The 19330-nt window shown below is 42.0% G+C and overlaps 1 protein-coding gene across 1 annotated transcript in view; it reads left to right on the top strand.

Moving 5' to 3' along the window:
• The first annotated feature begins 1201 nt into the window (after nt 1–1201).
• Nucleotides 1202–19330, top strand: part of NIBAN3 (niban apoptosis regulator 3) — a 32941-nt gene continuing 14812 nt past the window's right edge. The window contains exons 1-12 of the mRNA XM_012541935.3: nt 1202–2229; nt 4914–5044; nt 6688–6813; nt 10419–10515; nt 10832–10999; nt 12296–12411; nt 12543–12647; nt 13790–13952; nt 14244–14434; nt 17860–18018; nt 18212–18328; nt 19083–19190. Coding sequence (XP_012397389.1) covers nt 2175–2229; nt 4914–5044; nt 6688–6813; nt 10419–10515; nt 10832–10999; nt 12296–12411; nt 12543–12647; nt 13790–13952; nt 14244–14434; nt 17860–18018; nt 18212–18328; nt 19083–19190 — 1536 coding nt within the window. The 5' untranslated portion in view covers nt 1202–2174. The remainder of the gene's footprint in view (nt 2230–4913; nt 5045–6687; nt 6814–10418; nt 10516–10831; nt 11000–12295; nt 12412–12542; nt 12648–13789; nt 13953–14243; nt 14435–17859; nt 18019–18211; nt 18329–19082; nt 19191–19330) is intronic.

Raw genomic sequence — 19330 nt, 5'->3', positions numbered from 1 at the left:
AATTTTCAGTTATCTGTTTTACATCTCATAATGCTCTCTATCTCTTCTTTGGTTATAAATTCTTCCCTTATCCCTAAATCTGGCAGATAAAATATTCCATGCTCCTCCACTTTGTTTATGATATTTACCCTTTATATCCAAATCATGTACTCATTTGGACCTTACCTTGGTATATAGTGTGAGATGCAGGCCAGATTTTCTTAAGTTTTTTTTTTTTTTTTTTTTTAACATCATGGACACCTTTGATTTTTAATGAAGCTTAAACTAATGTTTGTAAGTGCATAAAATAAAATGTAGATTACAAAGGAAGCCAGAGGTTAATGAAAATAAAGAAGTAATTTTTTTCTCTTGCTAGACCCCAAGATGAGAAATCCTGAACTAAATGATCCCTGAGATTGCTTCTGGTTCTCTATGATTAATTAGGTAAAAGATTACCAGAGCCCAGACCAAGACTGGCCAGAAGAGCACATATAAAAGGGGAGGATTTGATTGATAATTATGCAGGCAAAACTTGGCCAGGATCAGGGTTGTAGAGTGAGGAATTGAGAGGGAAAAGAGGCCCAAGAGTACTGTCCCTTGCCACTGTGATGGGGAAGATGGACCCAGAATAGCATCATGGAGAATGGAAAGGTAACATAGCCTTGGTCAGTGCTGGAACATCCATCCAGATCCAAGGCTTGGAGAGAGATAGGGAAGAGGGGAGTTACAAAACAGAAGGGACATTGTTCTGGTTATCATCACATAGAGGGGGAGAGGAAGATCATTCTGGGAGGGTCACAAAACATGATAGGAGATGGGGTGGCTCATGGACACAGTTTTAGGGGTGAGGGCAGATCACCAAACAGAGGGGGTACTGTCCTGGTGGGTTAGACAGTAATCCCAGAGCCCCCTGAGCCACCCTTAGCTGCTTGGTCCTGCTGGAGTTCTCAGAGCTGTGTTTGTTTGTGCCCCATTGGCAGATTCCCAGTATTCTTTGAAAGACTGAACTGGTGGGCATGATGGTACCACTTGAGTTCTGCTCACTTTCCTGGGCACACTCATACCAAGGGAAGTGTTTCAGCTTTGGTCCCTGCTTGGGTCCAGGTTTGCCCCTTGAGTGTGGACTGGAGCCAGTGACAGCTCACTGGTCTCCTACTCTGTACTTTTGTTTCTCCTTTCTCACATCTCTTTCCCTCTCATTTCCTTTTGCCTCTTCCTAATTCAGGGGCACACATATACACATACAACCTGGTCTTTTCTCTGTAGCCGTGATAGACCTAGGTTATCTGGGTCCCTTTGGACTGGTCCCTCCCCATCTCTCAAGGGCCTTTGCCCCTCACCAACAGGCCACCTGATGATGGGCTGGTCATTTGGCCCCACCGAGATGGACACGTGGTCACAACCTTCTGTGCACCTGTGGAAGATCTCTACCCTGGAGGAGATAACCTTGACCTTGGAAAATCTCTAACTGAAACAGAGAACAGAAAACAGGTGCAGGGTGGGGCTGGAGGCATTTCCCCGGAGCTGATGAGACCAAAACATGCTTCGGTTTCACTGTTTAGATTAAAAATTGCCCTTTCATCCATCACAAGGTCCCTTCTCTCTGGTCACTCATGGACACTGCAGCTTCCATAGACAAATGGAAATAGCCACAGAGCCAGAGAAGAGGGTTAGGAAGGAGACTGAGAAGCCAAAAGAAAGCTTTTAACCTTTATCACCAATTCTTTTTCTAAGCAAATGGGTGTGCTCAGTCTCCTGTGGTTGGCAGGTGTGGCCAGAGCATCCCCTGGTGAGAGCTGGTGCCCCCACTACTTAAACGTTTCTCTATGTCTTGTCTCTGGAGAATTAACAATTTTTGGAGTCCCCCCACCCACAACACAAGGTTCACTTCTCTCATGGACTGGATCCGTTTTTTTAGTGCCATCAAGGAGGGGTTCAGCTCCCCTCCAAGTCTTTCTTGTTGCAGAGTTGGCTCTGCTAGGGTGGTCTATCAGGACCTGGTGGCTTAGAGTCACAGCACGTTAATAAGAGATTGCTAGAACTGATTTCGAGCTGTTCAATCCCAGAGAAATTCCCTACACATTTAATTTCTCTGAGCTACTAATCAGGAGGTTCCCTCAGGGCTGAGTGGGATTCCCCGAGCGGCTATTCTGTTCTCACCAACCTTCCAGCAGAACCTTTGTGGAAAAAGAGAGATGGGGGCCCAGAGCTCGAGCCACCTGGGGGAGAGACGGCGCCAGTACCTGAGAGGTAAGGACAGGGGAGAAGTTTGCAGTTCTTGTCACAGGTTATTTCTGGAGTCCTCTGACAGCATCTCCTCAAACCAGTGAATGTTTAGTCCCCCTCCTCTTTTCCCTTCCCTTCTCTTTTCTCTCTCTCCTTTCTCTCTGTTATTTCTGCATCCTTCTTTCCTTCTCTCTCTTCCCTTTCCCCGCTTCCTTTTTCCTCCATTGACATTTGGACTGTGACTCAGAGCTGCCATTCAACACTGCCTTGGGCCCCATTATCTGCAAGGAGTTGGCCCCAGCATGAGAAATTCCTTCAAGTACCAAACCCTGGGTGTGACTATAGTTAATGTGCCATCTACATGTGGACCAAAGGATTCTGTCTGAACTGGTCCCTACTAGCTCATGGATGGGAAGGGCGTTTTAAAGTTTTAGAGCTTTGGGGGAGAAAAGGACAGAGAATCCATTTTTTCCCTTTTTGATCTGATTTTTCTTGTACAGCATAATATTTGTGGAAATTTGTATAGAAGGATTGCACATGTTTAATATATATTGGATTATTTGCCATCTAAGGGAGGGGATGGGGGAAAGGGAGGGAGAAAATTTTAGAACATAGGATTTTATAAGAGTGAATGTTGAAAATTATCCATGTATATATTTTGAAAATAAAAAGCTTTAATTAAAAAAGAAAAGGACAGAGAATCACAATTCTTTATTGAGTCATTTGAGCAGAAGAAGAAGGGGATTGGGGGGGGGGAAGTGAAAGAATCTCAGGGTCTGAAAGGGTGTTAGCAGTCCCTTAGTCTGTCAACAAGCATTTATTAAAAAGTGACTATATGCTAGGCATTGTGCTAAGTGCTGGAGATGAAATTACCCATAAAAAGAAAGTTCCTTCGTACATCCTTGACAAATCACTTAGCTGAGTATATTGGATTATGTAGATTATGGGGCTATTGCTAGAGCAATACTGACTAATTAGTCTTTCCTAAAGCTTACCCTGATTTTCGGGGATTTGTGACCCTAAATATACAGCTCACCCTGTCAAGAATGAACAACCAGCAATGAACATGTATGTTGCTGATCACTTGGATTCTTTGTGTGTCTCTGATGGTCTGTTCTTGGAACGAAGAGATATGAAGATGGAGAGAGAGCTAGGCATGGAAATGATGGCCCAGAAACCAACAGAGCCTGAGCTCAGAGACAAATCTGGTTATGCTGTGTATTGATATATGTATATAATGGTTATACAATATACAATTAAATAATAATAATGGCTGCCATTTATAAAATGCTTTATAGCTTATTAAGCCCTTACTTCCTTCTATATTTCATTTGATTCTTAACAACAAACCCTATAAGGGAATAAGTATGTTATCGTATCCATACAGTGGAGAGGATGAAGAAACAGAAGCAGAGAGGATGTGACTTGTCCTGCTGTGAATAGGTAATGGAGTTGAGATTTGAATCAACTAGGTGGTACAGTGGCTATAGAGCTGAGTCTGGGGTCACAAGGCTTGAATTCAAAGCTGGGATCACATTTTTACTGGCTGTATGATCCTGGCAAGTCACTTAATCTCTATCTCAGTTTTCTCAACTGTAAATTGGAAATAATAATAGCATTTATCTCATGGGGATGCTGTGAGGGTCAAATGAGAGAATATTTATAAAGTGCTTAGCATAGTGCTTGACACATAGTAGGTGCTTAATAAATGTTTGTTTTCCTTCCTTTCTCCAGCTTTACTCTTAGTAATTTGTTTTTTTGTGATTTTCCTCTCCTTTCCTCCTTTCCTAAATACTTTGTGATTCCAAGTAGGTAGATAAATGAATTGGAAGAAACTTTTGTTTGCTTTGTCTCTGTCTCTCTGTATCACTGTGTCTCTGTGTCTGTGTCTGTGTCTGTGTCTGTGTCTGTGTCTGTGTCTGTGCTCTCTCTCTCTCTCTCTCTCTCTCTCTCTCTCTCTCTTTCTCTCTCTCTCTCTGTCTCTGTCTCTCTCTGTGTGTCTCTATCTCTCTCTGTGTGTCTCTGGCTCTGGCTCTGTCTGTCTCTCTGTCTGTCTCTCTGTGTCTCTCTCTCTGTGTGTGTCTCTCTCTGTCTCTCTGTCTCTCTCTCTCTCTCCCCCTCTGTCTCTGTCTCTCTCTGTGTGTCTCTGTCTCTCTCTGTGTGTCTCTGGCTCTGGCTCTGTCTGTCTCTGTCTCTGTCTGTCTCTTTGTCTCTGTCTCTGTCTCTCTCTCTCTGTTTCTCTCTCTCTCTCTGACTCTGTCTCTGTCTCTCTCTCTCTGTCTCCAACCCACCCCAACCATTGGGATCCCCAATCCATAAGCTCCTTTGCCCGGCTCTCATGGTGCTTCTTGAGGATACTAAGGAGAAAGATTTGAACTCCAGTCACTTTCATCCAACCTCTCAGATCTCTGTGGGACCACAAACAATTGGGGACAAAGGGTGCATGGGAGCAATTATCTTTCAACTGCACCTAACTCCTCCAGATTCCAGGTGGAAGGTGTTCTGCCCATCACTAGCTTCCCTGATTCAGACTATGTGTAAAGATCACACTTCAGGTGTGTTTTGCAGACCATCAAAAGCAAGCGGGATCCCTGGGCATGGCCCCTGGGACCTATGAGGGGACTTCCACCTCTTGCAGAATAAAGTGAGATTAGCTGGAGGGAAAGGAGACCAGCTCGTGGTTGTGCTTGTTCTTTGTCCCTTCCCAGGCCGGACAGAAGCTTTCCTGAACGACTTCATGCCGCATTACCGAAGGCAGCTTGCTGCGGCCTTTCTGAGGCAAATCTCCAGAGAACTGATGCCTCAGGGAGAGCCAGGCTTCCAGCTATTGAAGAGTGAAGTAGGTGCTGGTGCAGGGGAGCTTTGGCATTGACCCTGAGAGAGCCACAGGCTGGGATAAAGTGTGGTTTTCTGCCAGGGTCCTCTTTTCTGAGTCTAGGGTTCTTCAAGCACACAGAAACTGGAGATCACATGGAGTCCCAGCACAGCTTCCTGACATGGAGAGGAAAAGGGAACACTGAGCATGGGAGCTCCAAATCCACCCTCAAATGATAGAGGTTTAGAAGATGAGAGAATGCCCTCTTCTATGCTGAACTCTCCTGCTTTGTGTCTAGTTGTACTTATTCTATTCCTTTTTTTTTTAGCTTAAAAACATTTTTACAAGTATTTCTTATCTATCTCTTTCCACTGCTCTCTATCCAATGAACCATGAAAAAGAAAAAAGGTCTTCAAACCAATAAGCATAGTCCAGCAAAAGAAATTCCTACGATGGCTGTGTCCAAAAATGTGTTTCGTTTTGACATGGTCACTGTGGGGATTTGTTTAGCTGGACTATGCTTGTCTCATTTTGCATTTAAACCCATCATTTTTCTCTGGCAAGAGGTGAGCAGTATGTTCAGGCCTGTGAACTCCAGCTTTATCATTATTTTGGCTCAATGTTCTCAAGCCTTTCAAAGATATTTTCCTCTATAATGTTGTTGTCATATGATTTGTTTTCCTATTCTACTCATTTCACTCTTGTCCAATTTCCTCTGAAGCTGTCATTTTCATCATTTCTTCTGGGAAAGTGATATTTCAATCTTATGATACATTCCTATACCACAGTTTCTTTAGCCACCCCATTAGGTTTTAGCTCTTTGTCACTGTAAAGTCAGTCTCTCTCTCTCTCTCTCTCTCTCTCTCTCTCTCTCTCTCTCTCTCCTCTCTCTGTTTCTCTGTCTGTCTGTCTCTGTTTCTCTGTCTGTCTCTGTCTCTGTTTCTTTCTCTGTGTCTCTCTCTGTCTCTCTGTGTGTCTCTCTCATATATATATATATATATATATATATACATATATATATATATATATATATATATATATATATATATATTTGGTTCATATGATTCCTTTTTCTTTTCTTTTGATCTCTTCTGGGGTAGATGCCTAACACTGGTATCACTAATATCTTTTCTTTCCATGATTAGGGCAAATTGTTGGAGATGATATTTGTGTAGCTTGTGCTATGATTGGAGTCCCCTGCCTCCAAATGGAAAGGCTGATTCAGGAAGATCCCAAATGGCTGTTCTTTGAGACCTAACACCTTGGTGGGAGGGGGAACCAAGATCCTCCCTCCCTCCTCTTCTAGGGTACTCCAAAAAAAAAGCATATAAATCAACCATTACCTCACAAAGGGCTGTCCTTCGGTTGTGGGGATGGATGTTTAAAGTTTCAGGTGAAAGTTCTGAACCTTCATGCACTGCTGCTTCTGCCTCAGATCTCTGGAGAGATGGCAGATGCACTGTCCTTAGCTCAGCTGTCTTTAAACACACACACTAATAGCCTCCATGTGTTGGAAAGTCACTGGTGTGCAGCTGTGGCAGCCCCAGGGAGTCTGTTGGATGTGGGGGAACAGAATGGAAGGCATCTCTCTGTGGGGTGCTGGAGTTTCTTTTCTTAAAGAGATGTCACTCGGTGCAATGCCATTTTTGATTCTATTCTATTCTCAGAAGCCTCCCCAGGCCGTGATGCATGAAGGGATTCTGACCCACTTGCAAAGGAACTCCCCGAAATGGAAGGAGAGCTACTGGGTCCTATGTGGAGACTCTTCTCTAGAGTGGTTTGGCAGTAAAGAGGTACAAGTGTCGCCTTATTTCTACTGTTTCCATTCAAATCTGCCACTTCCAATGTCCTAATCCCAATGCTTTGGTCAAGTTGAACATTTCTTTCTAGACCTTTTTCAGTTTTTTACAGAGATAATAGTAGGAAGAATGCTAGACATAGAGCTAGAGGTAGCTTTGCTCCTTACTATTGGTATGACCTTGGGGAAGCCATGTTAGAGTAGAAGTCAGAGTGAATGTGAATTTATCAAGTACTTTTTATGTGCCAGGGACCTTGCCAAGTGCTGGACATACAAACAAAGGCATAAGATGCTGTCTGCCCTCTGAAAATTCACATTCGAAATGGGGAAGAAGCTGGAAGGAGGAGGGCCATGAAGTCATGTAGTCATGGAAGAAAATGATCTAAAAAGATAGGAATTTCCAAGTTGATTTTGTCTTGCAGAATAATGAGTTTCTGGAAATGATGGCATTCAGGAAAGTAGCTGGGTGGGAAACGCTGAAGAGGATTCTCTGTGTGACATCTTTAAAAAGTGGAGAATCTGGGAGAAACCCTCCAATATCCATCCTCCATCCTCTCTGGGACCCTTCTGGCCTCTAATCTCCCTTCCAGTTCTGATTTATGACCTTGTGCACTGGCTTTGAATCTTAGCTCTGATATTGCCCATTGTGTGCCCCGGAGCAAGTCAGCCTCTGGAAGCTTCACTTTCCTGGCAAATAAAAATGGGAAAACCATACTTATACCATATACATCATGCAGTTTTGTGAGGCAAGCACTTTGTAAACCTAAAAATTATCTTCTAATCCTATGAATTATGACTCATTAATTTTTTGTACTAATTGTATAGCTATCCCCTTCTCCTTGCCTCAGACATTATGTTCCTAGATTCCTCTTATCCAATGTGAGGAAGACATGAACATTCACAGGATCTTAGAAAGTCAGAAGCTGGAGAACTCTTAGAACTCATTGATCAATCCCCTCATTTTACAGAGAAGAAAATTTGAATAGTTCTTGTCATTGGTTGTATTTTCTATTTTGAAAGTTTTTCTAGAAGTTCTCTTCCATTTAAAATAATTTCTGAAGGATTTTGAACTTTGCAGTCCCAAAAAATCAATTAATAAACATTTATTAAGTGTTTATTATAAGCCAGGCACGTACAAAGATAAGAGGAAATAGTCCTTAGTAATAGTGTGTATATAAATCCACACAATTCATATACATGTCAAATACCGGGTAACCATGGAAAGGAAAGTACCGGCAGCTGAGGGCACTGGGAATGGCCTTATGCAAAAGGATAGTTCATATTGACTGAGCATTCTGTGGAGTTGTATTGAGCCACATATTCAGTAACTCAAACCAACATAGCATTTGGTGTCCACTAACCATGAAACTCCCCTATATGAAGACCTCCAGAAGCTCTCCACTGCTTCTAGGATAACACGTAGATCCTGAGCCTGATGCTTAAGGAGGAGACTTTTCTGGCCTAATTTGATTTTATTCTATGCTATTTTATTTTATATTATTAATTTTATTCCACTCCTTTCATTTTCCATTTTAGCCAAACTTGAATCCTAGGGAATGCCCTGAAGTGAACACTGTTGCATTTGTAAAATCCATCTCTTATGCTTATAATGCCTCCCTTATCTTCCTTCTAGAATCTTTGTCTTCCTTCAAGACTCGATGAAAGGACCACACTCTCCATGAAGTCTTCCCTTTTCTTTTCTTTTTCCTAGTAATTTTCATATCTTCCTTTTTCAAATTACCTTGTATTATGCTTAATTTATGTACATAGTATGACTCTACCAGCACGTTCAATAGAACATAAACTCTTTGAGGGCAAGTAATGTTTTACTTTTTTTTTTTATTCCCAGCACCTAGCCAGCTTATATCTAGTGAAAAATGGTAGTTATAAAGATGGTGAGAGAAGCAAACTTCTTATCTGGCTGTCCTCCTCACAGATATTTGGAATTAATTATATATGCTGTGAACCTCTCTTTCCTACCCTGAAGTGCCTATAGCAATGAGGGTCCTGCTGAGAGCATGTGGTACCCTCCACCTTTGATATAATGACATACTTTAAGCATCTATATCTTAATTGAGATTAAATTTCTTATCAATATTATTCAAACCAAGAAAAATCTATTAAGTAGTTATCATGTATAGCAATGGTTCTCAAAGTATAGTCTAGAGAATCCTGGGGATCTCTGAAACCCTGTTAGAGGGTCTACGCATTCAAAAATAGTTTTTATTTCCAATATGGTAAATGTCTATAAATATAATCCAGATAAACAAAAACACTTTGGAGAGATCCTCAATAATTTTTAATAAGATAAAGATACTGAAAACAAAAGTTTGAGAACCACTGATGTATATAATACTCTACTAGGTGCTGGGAATAAAAAAATATAATAAATATATAAATTTATAATTTATATATATAAATAAAAATATATAAATATATAAAATATATAAATATAATAAACTTCCCATTTCCAAGTCACCTTGTCTCCATAGAAACTTTAGGTTAACAGAACAACAGATCTTGCATTTAAAATTGGCAAATGCTTAATTAATCCTTAAAAAGTGCATTTGAGGTAGAGGACCTGAGTTGAAATATTGAGTCTTCCATTTACCATCTGTGTGATTTTGGGCAGAATATCTACCATCTTTAGTTTTAGTCCTAGAGTCAAGTTCTAGTCTTGGACCAATAACTAACTTGTTGAGTAGCCTTGGTCAAGCCATTCTCCCATCCCTGCATCTCAGTTTCCTTATCTGAAAATGATGAGTAGAACCTTTGAGACCCCATTCAGCTCTAACTCTATGATCTTGGGATCTTGAAGAATGGAGGTGATGGGAAGCTTCAATAAAAGATGGTCTCTGTCTTCATGATGGTTAGAGTCTAGCCAGAGTGTAATTATTTTAAAAATAAATGATGAAAGCATTGGAAAGATGTATAAACTAATATTGAGTTCTTGATGCCAGAGTACTGTATAAAGACTGAAATCGTTTCCAACTGGGAAGAATTTATAAAAATTTCCTCCAGGAGGTGGCATTTGAGTTTTAAAATATTGATAGGAATTTACAAAGGTGTTCTAGGAGGAAAAGTCCAGAGGTGGGGCACTTTAGGGTATGTGCAGACACAGTCCAATTTGACTGAAGTATAGTGTACATGGGTGGGGAATTGTTATTGCTATTGTGATTTGTCCTTCATTCTTGAAGAGGACCAACATCAGGAAGGTGATTTATTGCAAATCAATTGGATTTAAGTGAGGCCATCTGAGTCCAGTGGCGAAAAATGTTGGAGCTGGCAGGGCTTAGATCATTTAATTCAACCCCTTCATTTTACAGGTGAGGAAACTGAGATCTAGGGATTGGGGAGTGATTTGCTGAAGATGACACAGAAAATTATAATCCTTAGTTCAGGTCTATGACTAGAATTGGGTCTTCTAATTCCAAGCTTCATGCTAAAGCACCATGCCTCTGTGATGCTTCATTGAAAGTGTTTCATGAGTGGATATTTGGGGAAGTTCTTGCTTCATTAGTTGCTAATCTTCCTAAGTTTGAGTGAGAATAACTTGTAGTGGAGAAAATTTCTGAACAGATCCTTTGGGTATTTTTCTAGGAACAGAAATGTGGTGATGAGCCACAGGGGTCTATTGCATTGACTGGTTACAAACTAGTGACCTCATGGAAGGAATGTCTCTATCATGGTTCAACAGGTAAGACTTTCCTACTAGAGAATAATCACAACTGCTCACATTCACATGGTGTCCCTAAGGTTTCCAAATCCCTTTACTTGGTTCTAGGTTCCCTCAGCAGCCTCAACAGAAGAGCATTCTGAGGGGTAGAGATCCCTTGTCATAAGGAGAGAGATAAAAGGCCAATTTTTCGAGCAAAGTGGCCCTCAATTCCCCATCCTTTGTAGATAAGGATATTCTTGATTTGTCTCGAACAAATCAAGAATATCCTTCAAGAAATTGAAGACAAGCTTTTTTCTTGATTCTAAGACAAAGGTAAAATCTTTCTCTTTTCCAGGGAACCATCTCATTCAAGATCCAGATCCAATCATCGAGCCCCCTTTGGGATTTCCCATCTATCTCTGTCACCCTTTCCGCCAGCCCCTTTGCATATGCACAGACACGGTAGAATCCCAGGACAGCTGGAAATCTGTCCTGAGAGATGGGATTCGGCGCCGGGGCACAGGTAGGCCTGGGCCCAGGCCAAATGAGATGAATTCTCTGAGGGGTTCAGTCAGAATTATGTCTGTGTCCCATGTGTGGGTCCCTGCTGTCACAGACAAAGTCTGGACAAGTCCCTGAATTCTTTCCTTTCACATACACCTGATGGATGGGACAGTCTCTCAGGAAAGTGCTCTATCACTATGGAGTAGTTCATTTAACAGATGACATGGTATTAAGCACCTACTTCATCTAAGGTCAGAGAAATCACAGAATCATGGACTGAATGACTAAAAGGGTCTTCAGAAGCCATCTAGTATCTCCCCCCCCCATTTTACAGATGAGGAAACTGAGACAAAGGCAGGATAAGTGACATACCCAAAGTCACACAGATAATGACAGATCTGTCATTATCTGGGAATCCCACTCTCATATGCATAACAAGTGATCAGCCAGTCCCTCCTTGGAGATCTCCAATCAGGAGTGGGGATTCCTTTGAGAATGGGTCAAGTAGAAGAGTCACTGAGGTTCTCTCCAATTCAAAACCTGTGATCTAGATGCCTTGCTTCCCCAGCTGTGTTATTTACTACCCATGATGGACTAGTCACTTAGCCTCAGTTTCCCCATCTGTAAAATGAAGGAAGGCTTGGACTCTGACCAAATGTCTTATTTTTTAAAAAAATTGTTGGGGGTGAGGGGAAAAGGTAATATCTTTAAACAATTGAACTTTACTTGCTTGGAAAATTCTGAACTGTATTATGTACACTTGAGGTAACACATTCTATTTTCAGCACAGCTCTTGTGGTTAGAAAGTTTTTTTTGACATCCGGCCTAAATTATCTTTTTACAACTTCCACCTCTGGGGTCAAACAGAACAAGTCTAATGATCCACAGAACAGCCCTTCAAATACTTAGGCACCCCACCCTCAGTTCACCCCCAAACTCGCCCCCATTCTCTTCTCCAGGCTAAATATTCCCAGGTCCCTCAGTCTTCCTGTGTCAGACTCCAGCCCTTGGTCACCTTCTTTGCTTCCTTTTATCAATGCCCTTCGCAAGCTGTAGTGACCAGACCTCATGGAGCTCATAGTCCAGGAAGATATGACACAAACAGAAAATTAATGCTGATGATGTGAGCAGTAGATTAAGGGGTGGGGGGGGGGAACGACACAAGGCCCTTTGAGATCAAAGGAGGTTGCCTATTGCTGGTCAGGAGGATCAGGAAGATGTCCTTGGTAGGATTTCAGGGCCGATAGCAACCTCCTTGAGCTGACTGCCATGTGCAGACCAAAGCGTGGAAGAATGAGGATAAAATGGGTTTCAGTTTTACAGAGAAGAGAATCCCCCGACACGGAGGCCTTTCTGGAGGCAGTGAAGTCTTACAGGCAGGAGAAAGGCATTTATGGAGTCGACAGCCTCCTTTTGGGCACCGATGCAGAGGTTTGTGAGATAAATGGCGCTGGGGGGTCACCCCCCTCTGCTTGTAGGGGCTATGACCCAGGGAGGGACTGCTGGGGGGAGCCAGTCTTTCCAGCCATAGAGCAGTTACCCCTGCCTTCCTCTGGCCTTAGGTTCTCACCAATCTGCTGATGCGAGATCTGTTGCCAAAGCTTCGGGCCCAGAAGCCAGCCATGCTCAGGGGTGTGGGAAGTCGGAGGAAATGGGCCTGGCGGAAGGTAACGTCTTCACTCTGCCTCCTCCTATGCACAGAATTGTCATTGCTGGAGCCACACAAGGTTTTGCCTCTTGCTCAAGTCCAGTGTCTTAGGGTTGGTGGGCAAAGGGTAGAAAAGGGCTCCTCCATCCTAAAGATCTTTAGCCATGGATTGGCTTTCTGGGAACCTGGGTTCATGAACTTGTATGAGAAAAAAATTACACCTTCATTTTCACTAAACTCTAACCAAAATTGAGCATTTCCTTTAATTAATTAAAAGCATCATTCTAAGAAGGAATCCAATAGACTTCACCCCCAAAGAGGGACCACGGCCAAGAAAGGTTAACAATTCTGATGTACGGTGATCCTGTCGGTGGTTTGTGGGAGACCATACGCAGAAACCCCACAGCTCTCAGAGCTTCTCTGGTGGGGCAGGCACTCAGTGCCTTCAGGGTGTCAGCACTCGGGATTGTGGGAATGAATGGCTGCTATGACCCCTTCTCTTCCCTTTCCAGACCAAAAAAAAAAAAAAAAAAAAAAAAGCAAACAAAAAGAAATACAACCAACATTCTTGCTATTAACTGGCACTGTGTTTGTTAAGTCAGCACTTGGGAGCTTTGGGTGTAAGAAAAAACCATTTAGAAAACTGCTGTGATCTATATATAATTTTTGAATTCTCTCTCTCTCTCTCTCTCTCTCTCTCTCTCTCTCTCTCTCTCTCCCCCCCCTCCCTCCCTCTCTTTCCCTCCCTCTCTCTTCCTCTCCCCCTTTCTCTCTCTCTGTCTTTCTTTCCCTCTCTCATTTCTGTCTCTGATTCTATTTCTGTCTCTCTCTCCCTTGCTGTCTCTGTCTTTTTGTGTCTTTGTGTCTCTCTCTTTCACACACACAAACATCTTCCTTTCCTTCCTTTCTCCCTTTCCATCTCTTTCTCTTCCTCTCTCACCTTCTTTCTTATTTTCTTTCTCTCCCATCCTCTTTCTCCTCTCTCTCCCCTTTCTTTCTCCCCTTATCCTTCTCCTACTTTTCTTCCCTCTTTTCTTTCTTCCCCCTTTCCATCCCCCCCTCTCTCTCTCTCTTTCTCTCTCTCTCTCTCTCCCTCCTTCACTCTTTCCTTCTCCCTTTCTATCTATCTCTGTCTCTGGCTGGATTCTGCTATTTGAACAGTTCTTAGATGAAGTTTATATTCTAGTATTAAAGCTGGTCTCCTCTGAACTCCAAAATTTCCATCAAGAAAAGGAAGAACTCCAGAAAGAGTTGGAGAAGAAAATTCGTCCTGATGCGGATCAGATGCTTGCATTAAGCAATCAGATTGCTCAAAAACTTCAAAGTGAGAATTGGTGGGAGGAGGAAGACATTGCTTCGGCTTGGAGCAGGCTGGCAGATGGACAAGATTCAACTTCCAAGTGTCTCTGCCACCTTCCCACCCCAATCCCTGCCTCCCACTTCCCTCCCCTTTGCTCACTTTCCAGTGACTGACCCAGGACCTTCTTAATGAGTCAGGGAACAGACCTGTGACCCCTGTGTCTCCCCCCAGATCCCAGATACCTCCTCCTTCATACTTTAGCCCAGGCTTTCTGCCAGGCATAGGGCCTCATGAAACACTCTGTTCTTTCTTCAGCAATGGTATGTGGCCCTGTTGAGTCCTCCCTCAGCCGGGAAGTAGAGCCTCAGCTGGCCTGGGTGATGGAGGAGCTTCTTCACCCTGTTCACCAAGGGATTGGTATGATTGGTACCCTCCTTGTCCATCGAATGGACAGTCTGATCAGAAATGTGCAGAGAAGTCGGGTTGTTGCTGTACTGAAAGAGGAGGTGAGATTTTCCCATGTGGTCCCAACTTATATCCTGCAAACTTCCCTTTTTTAATTAAATTTTTTTAAATTATGAAACATTTATTATTTCTCCCTCTTAAAAATTGAAAACAAAACCCTTGTTACAAACACTTATAATCAGGAAAAAATTTTCATATTTGCTATCTCCAAAAATATTTTTCTTAATCTATACAATCTTATTCTCAGTTCAATACCTCTCTGTCAAACAGCAGATAGAATTCTTCATCAGAAATTAGGGTGAATCATTGGATTGACTAGAGTTTTTTAAGTCTTTCAAAATTATTATTTTTCCAGTTTTGTTATAGTTGAATTTGTTCTCCTGGTTCACTCTGCATTGTTCATCTAAATCTTTTCCGGTTCTCTGACTCTGTTCATTTCTCACAGCACAGTACTGTTGTATTACACTCATATATTGTCATTTGTTTGGTCATTCCCCAATTGATGGACACCGATTTATTCCATTTCTTTGCTACCATAAAAAATTGTTATAAATATTTTTCTGTTTCCTCTTTTTTGTTGTCTTTAGTTTTAATTATTTATTTTCTAAATTAAATTTTATTTTTCAATTAACGAAAACACATATTTCCTCCCTCCCACTAAGAGAGAAAAATATAACCTTTATTATGAATATACATAGTCAAACAAAACAAATTCCTTACTTGTTCATGCCCTCCCAACATATATCTCGATCTGTAATCTGAGTTTAAAACCTCTCTGTCAGGAAGTGGTATCATGTTTCATCATGAGTCCAACGGGCTCGGTCGTTGGGTTGATGAAAGCTCCTAATTCTTTCAAAGTCGTATGTCTTCATTATACTATTGTTCCTCTAATATTTTTATTTTTTCTTTTCTGTCAGTCTTGCCAGTTTGATAGATAAGAGGCATAACTTTTGTTTTAAATTCATGTTTGTCTAATTATTTGTGATTTGAAGCATTTTTTTTTCATTTGATTATAGATAGTTTGGATTTCTTGCTTTGAGAACGGCCTGTTCATATCATTTAATTTTTATCTGTCAATTTAACTTTATGAATATCAGTGCTAGTCCTGGAGTGAGGAAGGCTCAAATTCAAATCTGGCCTCAGAACTAAGTAGCTACATAATTTCTATCTGCCTTAGTTTCCTCAATTGTAAAATGGAGATAATAATAGCAATTACCTCACAGGATTGCTGTTAAACTATTTTAAAAAAGACTTAGGCACATAGTAAGTGCTTAATAATTGCTTGTTCCCTCCCCTTCATCCCAAAAGCTCCCTTTCCAGGGAGCCTCATTGCAGTGAGAAGGTGTCTGATAGATATCTTTAGACTGGACATTGTCCAACTGGATGCCTAGGGAGTTATAGAGGCTTAGGGCCACAGCCTCTGATTACTGTGACTGAGTCGGGCAAGAGTGGTCAGGCAAGGTTCTTGTTACTCTCTGGTTCTCGCTTAGTGTATCCTTGGTTTGATCCACACTTCCTTCAGCTGTTCTGTAGGTTGCCATCACATATCTTGTGCTTCTCCTGGGGGAGTTCACATTTCCTAGAACTAAATAAAATAGCAGAAAGAGTGCTGACCATGAAGGCTGTTTGGGGCACTTCCTTGGCACAGAGGGGAAGTGAGTTATAATAGGAAACATGTGGAAATCTCCTTCCTCTCAGGGCCACGATGTGAAGAATCACTCAGGCTGGAAGGGAGCTCAAAGGGCATTTGTTGCTTAAACAAGAATCTCCTATGGCCCCCTGACCTTTAGTCTGCATTGAAGACCTCCAATAATTGGGAAATAAGTACTTCTAAAGGCCACCCAGGTCACTTTTGGACAGCTCTAATTGTTAAAAAGTTTGTTTTTGACCTTAAGGTCCTTTATAACTTCCATTCAGCCTGAAGCCACAGGGAACAGGTCTAATCTTCCACTTGACAGCCTCTCATATTCCTGGGGAAAAATTTCAGACACTCCTCACCCCAGTCTTATCTTCTCCAGGCTAAAACCCCTAGTTCCTTCAACCAATGGTAGCACCTCTGGGATGACCTCGAGCTTCTCATTGTTCTTCCTAGAATGTGGGGTATCTAGGACTAGACATTCCTTCCAAATACGTTCTGAAGTGGGCAGAATACTTTGAAACTCCAGCACTGTCACTTTCTGCTCTGGTATTAGAATGTAAGCTTTCTGAGGGCAGGAACTATCTTTGTTTCAAATGGCTTTTGTATCCTTAGTGCTCAGCACAATGTCTAGCATATGCTATTGTTGAATCCTTTCAGAACCGTCTTATTTCTGTGACCTTTTTAGGGTTTTGGGGGCAAATATGCTGAAGTGGTCTGCCATTTCCTACTCCAGCTTATTTTTACAGATGAGGAAACTAAGGCAAACAGGATTAAGTGACTTGTCCAGGGTCTCATAGCTAGTAAGTGTCTGAGGCTAGATTTGAACTCAAGGTGAATCTTCCTGACTCCAGGCCACCTAGTTGACTTTCTTTAAATCCCAGCTAAAATTACATCTTGTACAAAAAGGTCTTTCCCAATCCTTTTGTTGACTAACTCCAATTTGTCATATCCATGGCTCCTTTGTTATTGCTTTTTCTCTCTTCCCCCCTTAATAGTATTCTATTTTTTCCCCAATTACATGTAAAGATAGTTTTCAATCTTCATTTTTGTAAAATTTTCAGTTCTAAAATTTTCTCCCCCCTCCCTAAGACAGCAGGTGATATCTGTATTTTCTTTGTACATAGCAGCTCTGACCTCCATTGGAATATGAATTCCTTGAAAGCAGGGACTTCCCTCCCTCCCTCCTTCCTCCTTCCTTCCTTCCTCCCTCCCTTCCTTCCTTTCTTTCTTTCTTTCTTTCTTTCTTTCTTTCTTACTTTCTTTCTTTCTGTCTTTCTTTTCTTTTTCCTTCCTTCTTTCTCTCTCTCTTTCTTTCTCTCTCTCTTTCTTTCTTTTTTCTTTCCTTCTTGCTTTCTTTCTTTTTTCCTTTCTTTCTTTTTTTTTTCCTTTCTTTCTTTTTCTTTCTTTCTTTCTTTCTTTCTTTCTTTCTTTCTTTCTTTCTGTCTTTCTTTTCTTTTTCCTTCCTTCTTTCTCTCTCTCTTTCTTTCTCTCTCTCTTTCTTTCTTTTTTCTTTCCTTCTTGCTTACTTTCTTTTTTCCTTTCTTTCTTTTCTTTTTCCTTCCTTGCTTTCTCCCTTGTTCCCAGCCTTTCTTTTTCTTTCTTTTTTCTTCCTTCCTTCCTGTCCTTCCAAGGCCAGTTTCCTTGTAGCATATAGATTTCAATCCTGTCTCTCTGAACTCTAAAAGCAGCTCTTCCCAATTTAGGGAATGGCTCGCCCAAAGGGCAGGATGAGGGACCCCTCCCTATTATCTCTTTTTGAATGACTGCAGTAGATGGGGCCTAGCAGAAAAGGTCATGACTTCTTCCTCATGTGCTACACTTTTACAGGTTTGCTCATTGGGAAATTTGCCCTGGGACTTAGAACTGATGCAGCCATGCTACCAGAAAGCAGAGCTCTATTGGGGCAGTCTTCAGGGTTTGAAGGAGAGATTTGGTTTCCATGGCACTAAAAACCTTGTCTTTAGTGCTCAGGATCTCATGCAACAGGTATTATGAAGGGTCAGCAAAGAAAGCCAGTGTAAAGCTCTGGGCCTGTCTGGGCGGGGAGTGAGAAGGAAGCATGGAACATGTCCTAGTGATTTTCTCCCCCCGTGAGGGGGATAGGAAAAAGCAGCCAGAGATTGGGAATCCACACATCTTTTCCATTTCAAGTGCCTTTTTCTAATATTTCCATTCCTAGCTGATGGAGAATGCTGTGTACACCTTCCAACAGCTTTCAGCCCAACATGTGTTCTCAGCCACTCGCCGAAGACACGTCCTCTGCATGCTGGAGAAGGTCAAGGGGCGTGTGTTAAAAGTGAGACGCTCCCTCCCCCCAGTCACCCTTGTTCTTGCTGTGACCACCCTGCCACAGGCTCATATGGATGTTCCCCACACCTAGAACCTCTACCTCTTAAAATCTCTGCTTTTTATCAAGGCTGGGTTCTATAGGCCATCTTCTACATGAGATTTTTTCTGGATATTTTCAGTGTTAATGCCTTCCCTCCTAAATCACCTTATATCTCTTTTGAATTATAACCCTAGACACACACTGTGGGGCAGCCAGAGAAAAGGCCTTGAGCCAAGAGATAGTGTTCTGGGGACAGCATGGGGGCCAATGTCACTGGATCAAAGAGTATGTTAAAGGAAGAAGACTAGAAGGGTGGGGGTGAAGAGTGAGATCATGGAGGACTTTGAACAACAAATAGGGTTTTCTATTTGTTTCCTCTAGCTAGAGTGTGATGATGCAGTGGCTAAAGTACTTCCTACAGGCAGAAAGACCTGTGTTCAAATATGGTCTCTGATACTTATTAGCTATGTGACTCTAGCCAAGTCACTTAACTCTCAGTTTCCTCATCTGTAAAATGAGCTGGAAAAGGCCATGACAAACGACTTGCCAAGAAAACTCAAATGGGGTCACGAAGAATCAGACATGACTAAACAGGCCAATAGTTCCTTGGAGTTCAGGAATTCCCCTTTTGCCTTCAGGAGCCCCAGTATCTGGCACATGGTATATGTTTGTTTCTCAGTTGAATAATCAACAAAGGCTTGTTGCCCAATTGTTCTTCCAGAAATTTGAGTCTGACTGCAGATTTGCTCAAAAGCGTTTTGTTCAAGAATGGCTCGTCCAGATTTTCCTTCCTTTCTTGCTGAGAAGAATGGAGGTGAACTGCAAAGTGGTGAGTGTAAAGCCCAGGGGCAGCCTCCCCCCAAGCCTGAGCCCCACTGCCTTTGTTTGCTCAAGGAAACTTCCAGCCATGGAATTGTTGACAAGTCTAAATAATGTCATTGCTCTTTATGATGATAGTGACAGGAGCAG

Source organism: Sarcophilus harrisii, chromosome 1 (assembly GCF_902635505.1).
Source record: "Sarcophilus harrisii chromosome 1, mSarHar1.11, whole genome shotgun sequence".
In the NCBI taxonomy this organism is placed as follows: Eukaryota; Metazoa; Chordata; class Mammalia; order Dasyuromorphia; family Dasyuridae; genus Sarcophilus; species Sarcophilus harrisii.
Note: the sequence above shows the minus strand (reverse complement) of the source record. Positions and strands in the feature narration are given on the sequence as shown.